The 11904-nt window shown below is 46.1% G+C and overlaps 1 protein-coding gene across 1 annotated transcript; it reads right to left on the bottom strand.

Annotated features, from left to right (window-relative positions):
* Positions 1-1298: 1298 nt before the first annotated feature.
* Positions 1299-8633, bottom strand: LOC103281889 (serine/arginine repetitive matrix protein 2). Its single transcript, XM_016998964.2, has 2 exons — positions 6549-8633; positions 1299-1748 (listed from the first exon to the last, which is right to left on the bottom strand). Exons 1-2 carry the CDS (start codon positions 8232-8234, stop codon positions 1674-1676), a joined length of 1761 nt encoding a protein of 586 aa, XP_016854453.2. The 5' UTR covers positions 8235-8633; the 3' UTR covers positions 1299-1673.
* Between the last annotated feature and the right edge of the window lie 3271 nt (positions 8634-11904).

The following is an 11904-nucleotide window of genomic DNA, read 5'->3' as shown; positions in this document are numbered from 1 at the left end:
CTATCTTGTTTGCTGTGTCATACAATAATAATAATAATAATAATAATAATAATAATAATAATAATAATAATAATAAATACATCACACAGTTCTAGACACTTGGGAAGTGTTCGACTTGTGATTTTGTGATATGAAATCCAGCATGTCTATCCTGTTTGCTGTGTCATACAATAATAATAATAATAATAATAATAATAATAATAATAATAATAATAAATACATCACACAGTTCTAGACACTTGGGAAGTGTTCGACTTGTGATTTTGTGATATGAAATCCAGCATATCCATCTTGTTTGCTGTGTCATAATAAAATTATTATTATTATTATTATTATTATTATTATTATTATTATTATTATTATTATTATTATTCCCCACAAAATGCTGGACCCAATCATTTTAACGTGACATTTCCTGCAACATATCTCTGTTTTTGATGTGGGTTTGGACTTGGTGAGACGGTGAGAAGGGTGGAATACAAGTGTTGCTAATAATAATTATTATTCTTATTATTATTATTCCTCACAAAATGCTGGACCCAATCATTTTAATGTGACATTTCCTGCAACATATCTCTGTTTTTGATGCGGGTTTGGACTTGGTGAGACGGTAAGAAGGGCGGAATATAAGTGTCATGAATAATAATAATAATTATTATTATTATTATTATTCCCCACAAAATGCTCGACCCAATCATTTTAATGTGACATTTCCTAACATATCTCTGTTTTTGTTGTTGGTTTGGACTTGGTGAGACGGTGAGAAGGGCGGGATATAAGTGTCGCTAATAATAATAATAATAATAATAATAATATTAATAATAATATTCCCCACAAAATGCTCGACCCAATCATTTTAACATGACATTTCCTAACATATATGGGTTTGGACTTGGTGAGACGGTGAGAAGGGCGGGATATAAATGTTGCTAATAATAATAATAATTATTATTATTATTATACCCCACAAAATGCTGGACCCAATCATTTTAACGTGACATTTCCTGCAATGTATCTCTGTTTTTGATGCCGGTTTGGACTTGGTGAGACGTTGAGAAGGGTGGGATATAAATGTCACTAATAATAATAATAAAAAAATTAAAAATAATAATTATTATTATAAGAAGCATATCTATCTTGTTTGCTGTGTCATAAAATAATAATTATTATTCCCCACAAAATGCTGGACCCAATCATTTTAACATGACATTTCCTGCAACATATCTCTGTTTTTGATGCCGGCTTGGACTTCAGAAGACTTGGGGAGGGGATAATGGGTTATACCGTAAAGGGAGAGCTTTTTCAAAACCAAAAAAACTAGCATTTATTCCCAGCACATATTTGACAATGGCTCGGCCTCGAGAGAAGGTGAACAAACAAAACCAAAATAAAAAATAAAGGACGGGACGAGGAGGCTTCATTGCAATCCCTTTCTGGAAATCGGGCCGGCTCCAAGTCGCGCAACGGGCCCACCAGAAACGAACACAAAGGGGTTCTCATTGAACCAAATGGCTCCGGCAACAGGAAAAGGAAGTAGGGCTGGTTCCCTATTTCCTAGGATGTCAATGGGAGAGGAAACAAGAAAAAGAACTCAATGGGAACGTCCCCACCGTATCGTTTCCGGCTTCGCTGCCTTTCTCTGGACTCTCCCTTGGAAGCTGTGAGAAGAAGCCTCAAGGATAGGAAGAGCTCGAGGGTCTCGCATCTGCAAAGTCCTCGGCGATGCTCCAGGGCCTCGTGCTGTCCGGCTGCAAAAGAAGCAGACAAAACGCTCACGTTAACCTTCGCGCTGCAACAAATACACAGAAACTCCCAAGAAGGATGGGATTTACGAGGGTTGAATGAAAAGTAATACCTCCACCTTCGTTACTTGGGTTTGGATGGGAGTATTTTAATAAATGAAACGCAGAAATAATCCTTAGAATGTGCTCTTTAACAACCACTATTCACTTTTCCACATCATCACCCGACAATTGGATAAATTTCTGACAACGATGAAGCCGTCACGAAAGACGTCGACACTCTGTTTCTGCAACCGGCGTCTCACAATCCCCATCTTCTGATAGCCAAGCAAAGGAATAATGTGACCCACTCGTTCTTGTGAAATGCCGATTACACTTGAAATTTCTCTCTGAGGGATACAACAATCATCCTGAATCTATCTGCCAACCTTTTGCTTGTGAAGCTCAGTGGTTGCTGTCACAGGACATCCAACTCTTTGTCACACAAGTCAGATGTTCCCACCTCAACATTTTAAAACTTACTCGCCCAACGACGCATAGGACACATCAACACAATCCCCACAAACAGCTTGCATTCTCTGATGAATCTCCTTTGGGATAACACCTTCTCCTGTCAAGAATTCAGTGACTGCATGTTGCTTAAGTCGCATTGACCGACCGTCTGTCCGTACTTCGCCCTTTAACAACACAACCGTTCAATGCTAACGCTTCCCCGTCTGCGCAGGGTTCCATACTTCACTCTTTAACAACACAACCGTTCAATGCTAAGGCTTCCCCGTCTGCGCAGGGTTCCATACTTCGCCCTTTAACAACACAACCGTTCAATGCTAAGACTTCCCCGTCTGCACAGGGTTCCATACTTCGCACTTTAAAAACACAACCGTCCAATGCTAAGGCTTCCACGTCTGCACAGGTTTCCATACTTCGCCCTTTAACAACACAACCGTTCAATGCTAAGGCTTCCCCGTCTGCGCAGGGTTCCATACTTCGCACTTTAACAACACAACCGTTCAATGCTAAGGCTTCCACGTCTGCACAGGTTTCCATACTTCGCCCTTTAACAACACAACCGTTCAATGCTAAGGCTTCCCCGTCTGCACAGGTTTCCATACTTCGCACTTTAACAACACAACCGTCCAATGCTAAGGCTTCCCCGTCTGCGCAGGGTTCCATACTTCACTCTTTAACAACACAACTGTTCAATGCTAAGGCTTCCTGTCAAATGGAAGTGTAGAGGAGAGTCTACTGAACAAGCCAGGACCTGCCGCAGACCAGGACTGCCATCTGTTGAGGAGTTACGAAGGCGGAGGCATTACTTTTCATTCAACCCTCGTATAAAGAACCAGAGGATGTGCTGACTAAAAACAATCTATCTATGTAAATAATAGAAGTTAACGCATATACACGGCGGTGTATGTTTGCGGCAACTTTCCTACTGGCACCCACTTCCACAGACCCCTGCGATCCCCCATGAATGGCCATGAGGGTGGACCACGGATGATGGGATTTGCAGTTCCTTCACCCACATCCAGAGACTACTGCGAACCCCATCAGCCATGGATCTGGACCAAGCTTGGCACACAGACCCCATGACCCACTTAACATCCTGGTGAGGCTTGGGGGAGGATGGGCCATGGCGATGGGATTTACAGTACCTTCACCCACATCCAGAAGCTACTGCTAACCCTACTGCTAACCCCATTAGCTATGGATATGGACCAAACGTGGGAGACAGACCCTCTTTTCCCATTCTATGTCCTCGTGCAGTTTGTGGGGGGATGGACCACAGATGATGGGATTTGCAGTACCTTCACCCACATCCAGGGACTACTCCGACCACCTCCATTGACGGATGTGAACCAAATTTGGTACACAGACTCCCCTCCCCATGGCCCACCCTACATCCTGGTGCGGCTTGGGGGGCGGGGAGAGGATGGACCATGGACTATGGAGTTTGCAGTACCTTCACCCACTTCCAGAGACTGCTGCTAACTCCAACAGCCATGGATCTGGACCAAACTTGGCACACAGATACCCCATGACCCACTTTAAGCCCTGGTGGTGCTTTTTGGGGGAAGGGCCCTGGATGATGGGAGTTGCAGTACCTTCACCCCCATCCAGAGGATACTGCTAACATGGCCAAACTGTAAACAAGAGCAAGGGAATGAGATAGTGCAAGTCGTAGCTAAGGAACACGGGATGAAACTGCAGTGCTGTGTCATTCATTGCGGACCATTGGGGCTAGGCATTCTCAGAGACATCAAGTCTAGTCGTGTCCGACTCTGGGGATTGGTGCTCATCTCAATTTCTAAGCTTAAGAGCCGCGTTGTCTGTTTAAGATCATGTGGCCGCTGGCATGACTGCATGGAGCGCCTTTATCTTCCCGTTGGAGCGGTACCTATTGATCTACTCGCATTTGCATGTTTTTGAATTGTTAAGTTGGCAGAAGCTGGGGCTAACAGCGGGAGCTCACCCCGCTCCCCAGATCTGAACCGCCGACCTTTCGGTCAACAAGTTCAGCAGCTCAGCGGTTTAACCAGCTGCACCACCGGGGGCTCCACAGGCATTCTCAAAGGCTTGTTTAAACATCCAAGTCTTCAAATCCTTTCCGAAGGAGGACAGTGTGGGGGTTTATATATCTGTGGAGTGACCAGGGTGGAAGAAAGAAGTGTTGTCTGCTTTAGGCAAGTGTGAATGTTGGAATTGGCACTGAATAGCCTTGTAGATTCAAAGCCTGGATGGTTCCTGCCTGTCTGGAATGAAGAAAATGTGGTTCCCAGTGTTAGAACTGCTTAGAACTGGATTATATGAGGCTCCTTCTACAGAGCTGAATAAAATGCACACTGAAGTGGATTATATGGCAGTGTGAACTCAAGATAATCCAAAGCAGATAATATAAGATTATAAATGGGTTATATAGCTGTGTGGAAGGGCCTTGAGTCTACAATGCCATATAATCCAGTGCAAATTAGATAATCTGTATTTTATAGATAATCCGTATTTTATTTAATGATTGTTTTTATTGATGTTGATGTTTTTTACTGGGATAATTGTTTTATTGCTTTGTTACTGTTATTTGTTTGTTTTATCGGGCCAGGCCCCATGTAAGCCGCCCCGAGTCCTTTCGGGGAGATGGGGCGGGATATAAAAATAAAGTTATTATTATTATAGGCAGTGTGGAAGAGAAAGTGAGGCATGAGTAGGTTGCTAGGAGACCAAGTGGGTGGAGCTTAGTCTTCTAACTGGCAGCAATTGGCTAAAGACAATTATTCCTCTCCCTCTAATTAGGACTTTATTTTTCTTTTCTTTTTCTTGTCGGAACCTAGGGGCAAGGATGGTGGATTGTGCTGCCAAATTTCTAGGTTCTGGGGCTTATACTTTTGTTGTTTAGTGGGAGGGGAGGACACCATTACTCATTTATACAGTAGATTCTCACTTATCCAAGCCTCGCTTATCCAAGCCTCTGGATAATCCAAGCCATTTTTGTCGTCAATGTTTTCAATATATCATGATATTTTGGTGCTAAATTCGTAAATATAGTAATTACAACATAAAATTACTGAGTATTGAACTACTTTTTCTGTCAAATTTGTTGTATAACATGAAGTTTGGGTGCTTAATTTGTAAAATCATGACCTAATTTGATGTTTAATAGGCTTTTCCTTAATCCCTCCTTATTATCCAAGATATTCGCTTATCCAAGCTTCTGCCGGCCCGTTTAGCTTGGATAAGTGAGACTCTACTGTATATATAGATTGTTATTATGTTTGGTTTTACTTTGTTATTGTACAAACATTTTATTGGATGTCGTCGTTGGGTCTTGTATGTATTTTATTATGTTTTATTGTGATTGTTTGGGCTTGGTCCCGTGTTAGCCGCCCCGAGTCCCTTCGGGGAGATGGAGACGGGATACAAAAATAAAGTTATTACAGTAGAGTCTCACTTATCCAACATAAACAGGCTGGCAAAATGTTGGATAAGTGAATATGTTGGATAATAAGGGGAGATTAAGAAAAAGTCTTTTAAACATCAAAATAGGTTATGATTTTACAAATTAAGCACCAAAACATCATGTTAAACAACAAATTTGACAGAAAAAGTAATTCATTACACATTAATGCTATGTAGTAATTACTGTATTTACGAATTTAGCACCAAAATATCACTTTATATTGAAAACATTGACTACAAAAATGGCTTGGATTATCCAGAGGCTTGGATAAGTGAGACTCTACTTTATTATTAAGTTACTACCTGTGCCCGGCCACGCGTTGCTGTGGCGAAGTATGGTGGTATGGGAAATAAAGTATTGAGGAACTGTTGGTAGTTAAGGCAAAGGATAAAGGTTTTCCCCTGACATTAAGCCCCCTTCTACACAACTGGATAAAATGCACACTGAAGTGGATTATACAGCAGTGTGGAGTCAAGATAATCCAGTTGAAAGCAGATAATATAAAATTATAAATGGGTTATATAGCTGTGTGGAAGGGCCTTGAGTCTACACTGCCATATAATCCAGTTAAAATCAGATAATCTGTATTTTATAGGTAGTGTGAAAGTTAGCCTTCTAACTGGCAGCAATTGGATGAAAGTAATTCTTCCTCTCCCTCTAATTAGGACTTTATTTTTCTTTTCTTTTTGTTGTATGAACGTAAAGGCATGGATGAGGGGTTGTGCTGCCAAGTTTAGTGTTTCTGGGATGTGTCGTTTTGTTGTTTTGTCCTAGGCTGAAATTTCATTACTCTTTTATATATATAGATTATTATGCGATCTCAAAGATAGGCAAGGTAAGTAAGTAAATAATACCTGGTCTCTGCCTGTGGGCGTGACCCGCTCCATCCAAGGGGACTGCACCAGATGCGGGAACTTGGCAAGGACCTCCAGCACAAGCATCATGTCGTCGTCGGTGAAGAGCCGCCCGTTGGCGGTCCCGTCTTTCATTTTCTGGGCCATGTTCCTCAGCTGGGGGTTGATGGTGCCCAGGACCTCGCTGCGGTGGTTGAAGAGGAGCCGCTGGCTGAGGCTGCCGGCGTAGCGGAGCAGGTGCCGGGCCCACTCCCGCAGCTCCAGGGGCTCCACCGACTCCCCTTTGCCCAGGGCCTCCTCCGCCATCTCGTAGATGGTCATAGCCGGCCCCACCATGTCCAGCAGCTCGTTCTCGAGCACTTGCCACTTGCGGCAGGCGTAGGAGAGCCGCCTCAGGTGGGGCCGCTTCAGCTGGAGCACGATCCTCTTGTTCAGAACGGGGGTCCGGGTGGAGTAGTCAGGCAGCCAGGGCCGGGGGCAGGTGGAGCGCAGGTAGGTCCGCGCCTTCTTCCCGATGGTGACTTGGCACCGCGTCATCCAGAAGTGCGAGACCGCTTTGCAGGGCATCCACTTGGTGCGGGCGGCGGACTGCTTGGGATGGGAAGCCACGGCTTCCGCCGGGAGCTTGCCCTTCCTGCTCAAAACCCTCTCCTCCGCCCGCTCTTTCCCTCCGCTCTTTGCGTCCTCAACTTCGCTCTCGGCGCTCCAATCTCCCAAGTCCTCCTCGCTGTAACGGCTCCTCGCCGGCTCCGGGCTCCGTTCGCGGAAACTGTCATCGGGCTCCGGGCTCCGTTTGTAGGAGAAACCCTCTGCCCGTTGCTTGCGGATACCGTCGTTGGGCTCCGGACTCCGTTTGCGGAAAAAATCCTCCGCCTGTTGCTTGCGGAAACCGTCGTCAGGCTCCGGACTCCGTTTGCGGAAAAAATCATCTGCCTGTGGCTTGCGGAAACTGCCGTCGGGTTCTGGGCTCCGTTTGTGGAAAAAATCCTCCGCCTGCTGCTTGCGGAAACCGTCGCCGGAGTCCCGAGGCTTTGCGGGGCCACTCCACCCCTGTCCCCTTCCCCGCCCTCTCCCCCTGGAGCCACTCCACCCCTTCTTCGGGGAGCCGCGCCTGGCACCCCGCCTCTTCCTCTGGGGCGCTCCCCACCTCTCCTTGGGGCCACTCCACCCCGGCTTCGTCACCCTCTCCGCCTCCATGGGCTCCTTGTCCATCTCCGGGCTGCTCCAGCTTCGGTCCTGCGGCTCCCAGCGGGGCCTCTTCACCGGCTGGGCCTCCCATTGGGCGTTGGGCTCCCACTGCTGGCTCCTCCTCGGCGTGGCGGGGCTGGGCGAGCGGCTGCGGGGCCTGGGAGGGCTCCATGCGGCCTCGGCGGCGTCCCTCCTGCGCCCGGCGTCTTCCAAGGAGTCCCAGGAGGCGCGGCTGGCCCGCTCGGGGCTGGCCCAGGCTCGCTCCCGGCTCCAAGGCCTCTCCAGGGAAGGCCTGGACGCCCGCTCCCGCTCCGCAGAGGCCCTCCCGCCCGGGCTCCACCGCCCCGCCGAGGCCCTCCGCTCGCGGGGGCTCCAGGCCCTCTCCCGGCCGGGCCTCGCCTCCCTGGCCGGGCTCCAGGCCTCCCTCCGGCCCCGCTCCCGCCGCTCCTCCGAGGCCTCTTCCCGCCAACGGGCCTCTCTCCTCCTCAGCGACGCCATGGTTCTGAGGTAAACCGCCACAAAATACCCACTTCCGGTCTGGGCCTACCTCCACAACAGTCTGGACCGGAAATAGGCCTGGGAGCGTCGTTAAAGCCGCCTAGAACGGCTCTTGCTCCCCCTCGCCTTCCTCACAGCATCCTCCGGTATTGCAGAGCGACACCGGAAATAGGAAGAAACCCGTCACAAAAAGGGACGCTTCCGGTTCGGGCCTACGACCCACTCCCAGACTGGAAGAAGGAAGCCCTCCGCCACAAAATGCCCACTTCCGGTCTGGGCCTACTTCCACAACAGTCCTGGACCGGAAATAGGCCTGGGAGCGTCGTTAAAGCCGCCTAGAACGGCTCCTTCTCCCCCTCGCCTTCCTCACAGCCGCCATTGCAGAGCGACACCGGAAATAGGAAGAAACCCGCCACAAAAAGGGACGCTTCCGGTTCGGGCCTACGACCCACTCCCAGACCCTCCGCCACAAAAGGCCTATTTCCGGTCTGGGCAGAAACAGGAAATAGCTCAGCGCGAGTAACCTCCGGTCTGAACCCGAACAAGAGGCCTCCACTGAAAGCGCGGCTAGAGTGTCCACGGCCTCTCTTTCACTCCCACTCGCTTCCTTTTCTTAAAGCGGGAGTGTCTTTGTTTGTTTGTTTTCCCGTTTGGATGCTTGACATTTGGACCACCGAAAGCGCGGCTAGAGTGTCCACGGCCTCTCTTTCACTCCCACTCGCTCCCTTTTCTTAAAGCGAGTTTCTTTTTTGTTTGTTTGTTTACCCGTTTGGATGCTTGACATTTGGACCACCGAAAACGCGGCTAGAGCGGACTCGGCCGCTCTCGTCTCCCACACTCGCTCCCTTTTCTTAAAGCGAAAGTTACGTTTTTTTCCCCCTCCCATTTCAGACTCCAATTCCCAGAAGCTTCAGCTGCCATGGCTAATGGCTAAGGATTGTGGGAATTGGAGTCCAATCGGAATGGGAAGGGACCTCCAAGGGCCATCTAGTCTGACCTCGAAGAGGCTCGAAGGCACAATTCGATCACTCCTGACAGATGGCCATCTGGATTATTATTATTATTATTATTATTATTAATAATAATAATAATAATAATAATAATAATAATAATAATAATAATAATAATATAACCACGGAATCCCAGAGTGGGAAGGGACCTCCAAGGGCCATCTAGTCTGACCCCAAGGAGGCTCAAAGACACAATTCGATCTCTCCCGACAGATGGCCATCCGGATTGATTATTATTATTATTAATACAACCATACAATCCCAGAGTGGGAGGCGACCTCCAAGGGCCATCTACTCTGACCTCAAAAAGGCTCGAAGGCACAATTCGATCCCTCCCGACAGATGGCCATCCGGATTCTGCATATTATATTATTATTATTATTATTATTATAACCATGGAATCCCAGGGTGGGAAGCGACCTCCAAGGACCATCTAGTCTGACCTTGAAGAGGCTCGAAGGCACAATTCGATCCCTCCCGACAGATGGACATCCGGATTGTGCATATTATTATTATTAATATAACCATAGAATCCTAGAATGGGAAGGGACCTCCAAGGGCCATCTAGTCTGACTTCGAGGAGGCTCAAAGGCACAATTCGATCCCTCCCGACAGATGGCCATCCGGATTCTGCATATTATATTATTATTATTATTATTATTAATATAACCACGGAATCCCAGAGTGGGAAGGGACCTCCAAGGGCCATCTAGTCTGACCTCGAAGAGGCTCGAAGGCACAATTCGACCCCTCCCGGCAGATGGCCATTTGGACCCCGCTTCCAAACCATCAGAGAACGAGACTCCCACCGGAAGGCATGAATTCTCAAAACTCGTCTCCAGTGTCTTAATCTCTGCCCTGCCTATTTCCACATGTATTCTACATGGTAATAAGTTATCTCGGTTAGAAATCGGATTTCAATATGCTTCTTTTTCGAAGATTTACCATGTTTTTATGGGTTTTAATTACTCAAGCTACGAGAAGAGGCGAGTAAGAAATAACATTATTATTATTATTATTATTATTATTATTATTATTATTATTATTATTATTTCTGGAGAAAGAATGACTAGATGATACGGTTACGACAATGAATCCAAACACTGATGGCTCTGGACCAAACTTGGCACACATACATGATAACAACAACAATAATAATAATTTTGTGTGACTGGCTTGGGCTTTAAAATGGACACAATGATAGTAAGAATAATTATTATAGAATTATATATAATTATAATTGTTATAATATAATAATATATAATACTAGCTGTGCCCGGCCACGCGTTGCTGTGGCGAAGTCTGGTGGTCTGGGAAATAAAGTCTTGAGGAATTGGTGGTAGTTAAGGTCAAGGGTCAAGGTTTTCCCCAGACATTAAGTCCAGCCATGTCCAATGACTCTGGAGGTTGGTGCTCATCTCCATTTCTAAGCCGAAGAGCCGGCGTTGTCCGTAGACTCCTCCAAGGTCATGTGGGATGACTGCATGGAGCGGCGTTACCTTCCCGCCGGAGCAGTACCTATTGATGCACTCACATTTGCATGTTTTCGAACTTCTGGGTTGGCAGAAGCTGGGGCTAACAGTGGGGGCTCTCTCCGCTCCCCCAATTCAAACCTGTGGCCTTTCGGTCCAGAAGTTCAGCAGCTCAGCGCTTTAACACGCTGCGTCATCAGGGGATATTATTTCCTAAAGGTTGTGAATATACAATATTTCTGATTGGGTTTTTTTGTTTGTTGGAGGCAAGTATGAATGCTGCAATTAGGAAAAATGATTAGGATGTAATGGCCTTGCAGATTTAAAGCCTGGCTGTTTCCTCCCTGAGTGAATTTTTTGTTGGGAGGTGTTAGCTGGCCCTGATTGTTTCCTGTCTGGAATTCCCTTTTATTTACTGTCCTGGTTTTAGAGATTATATTGTTCTGCATTATTCTATCCCATAATTATTTCATATTAAAGTAGAATCTCACTTATCGAACATTTGCTTATACAATGTTCTGGATTATCCAACGCAGTCTGCCTTTTCATAATCAATGTTTTTGTAGTCAGTGTTTTAAATTCATTGTGATATTTTAGTGGTAAATTTGTAAATACAGTACAGTAAATACTACATAGCATTACTGCGCATGGAACTACTTTTTCTGTCAAATTTGTTGTATAATATGATGTTTTGGTGCTTAATTTGTATAACGATTACCTAATTTGATGTTTAATTGGCTTTTCCTGAATCCCTTCTTATTATCCAACATATTCACTTATCCTGCCGGCCTGTTTACGTTGGATAAGTGAGACTCTACTGTATATTGATCATCTTATATTATCTGCTCAGAACTGGATTATATAAGGCCTCTTTTGCACAGCTGGATAAAATGCACACTGAAGTGGATTATATGGCAGTGTGGACTCAAGATAATCCAGTGCAAAGCAGATAATATAAGATTATAAATGGGTTATATAGCTGTGTGGAAGGGCCTTGAGTCTACACTGCCATATAATCCAGCGCAAATTAGATAATCTGTGGAAGAAGCCTAAGTGAGGCCTAAATCTGCCTGTCCCCGAACTGAAACCTGGCTGTCCCTTGGTTGCTAGGCAACCAAGTGGGCAGAGATCAGCCCTCTAAACTGGCAGCAATTGGATAAAAAAAAGTATTGCTCTCCCTCTAATTAG

Source organism: Anolis carolinensis, unplaced genomic scaffold (genome assembly GCF_035594765.1).
Source record: "Anolis carolinensis isolate JA03-04 unplaced genomic scaffold, rAnoCar3.1.pri scaffold_7, whole genome shotgun sequence".
Taxonomy (NCBI): Eukaryota; Metazoa; Chordata; class Lepidosauria; order Squamata; family Dactyloidae; genus Anolis; species Anolis carolinensis.
The sequence above is the reverse complement of the archived record's forward strand: the minus strand, read 5'-3'. Positions and strand labels throughout refer to the sequence as shown.

Bases quoted from the DNA above. Each gene is read 5' to 3' on its own strand.
- LOC103281889 (XM_016998964.2), bottom strand. From the start codon at position 8,234: ATGGCGTCGCTGAGGAGGAGAGAGGCCCGTTGGCGGGAAGAGGCCTCG. The intron at 1,749-6,548 runs GTATTATTTACT...CTTCTTTTGCAG, and splicing joins CGCCCACAGGCAGAGACCAG to CCGGACAGCACGAGGCCCTG.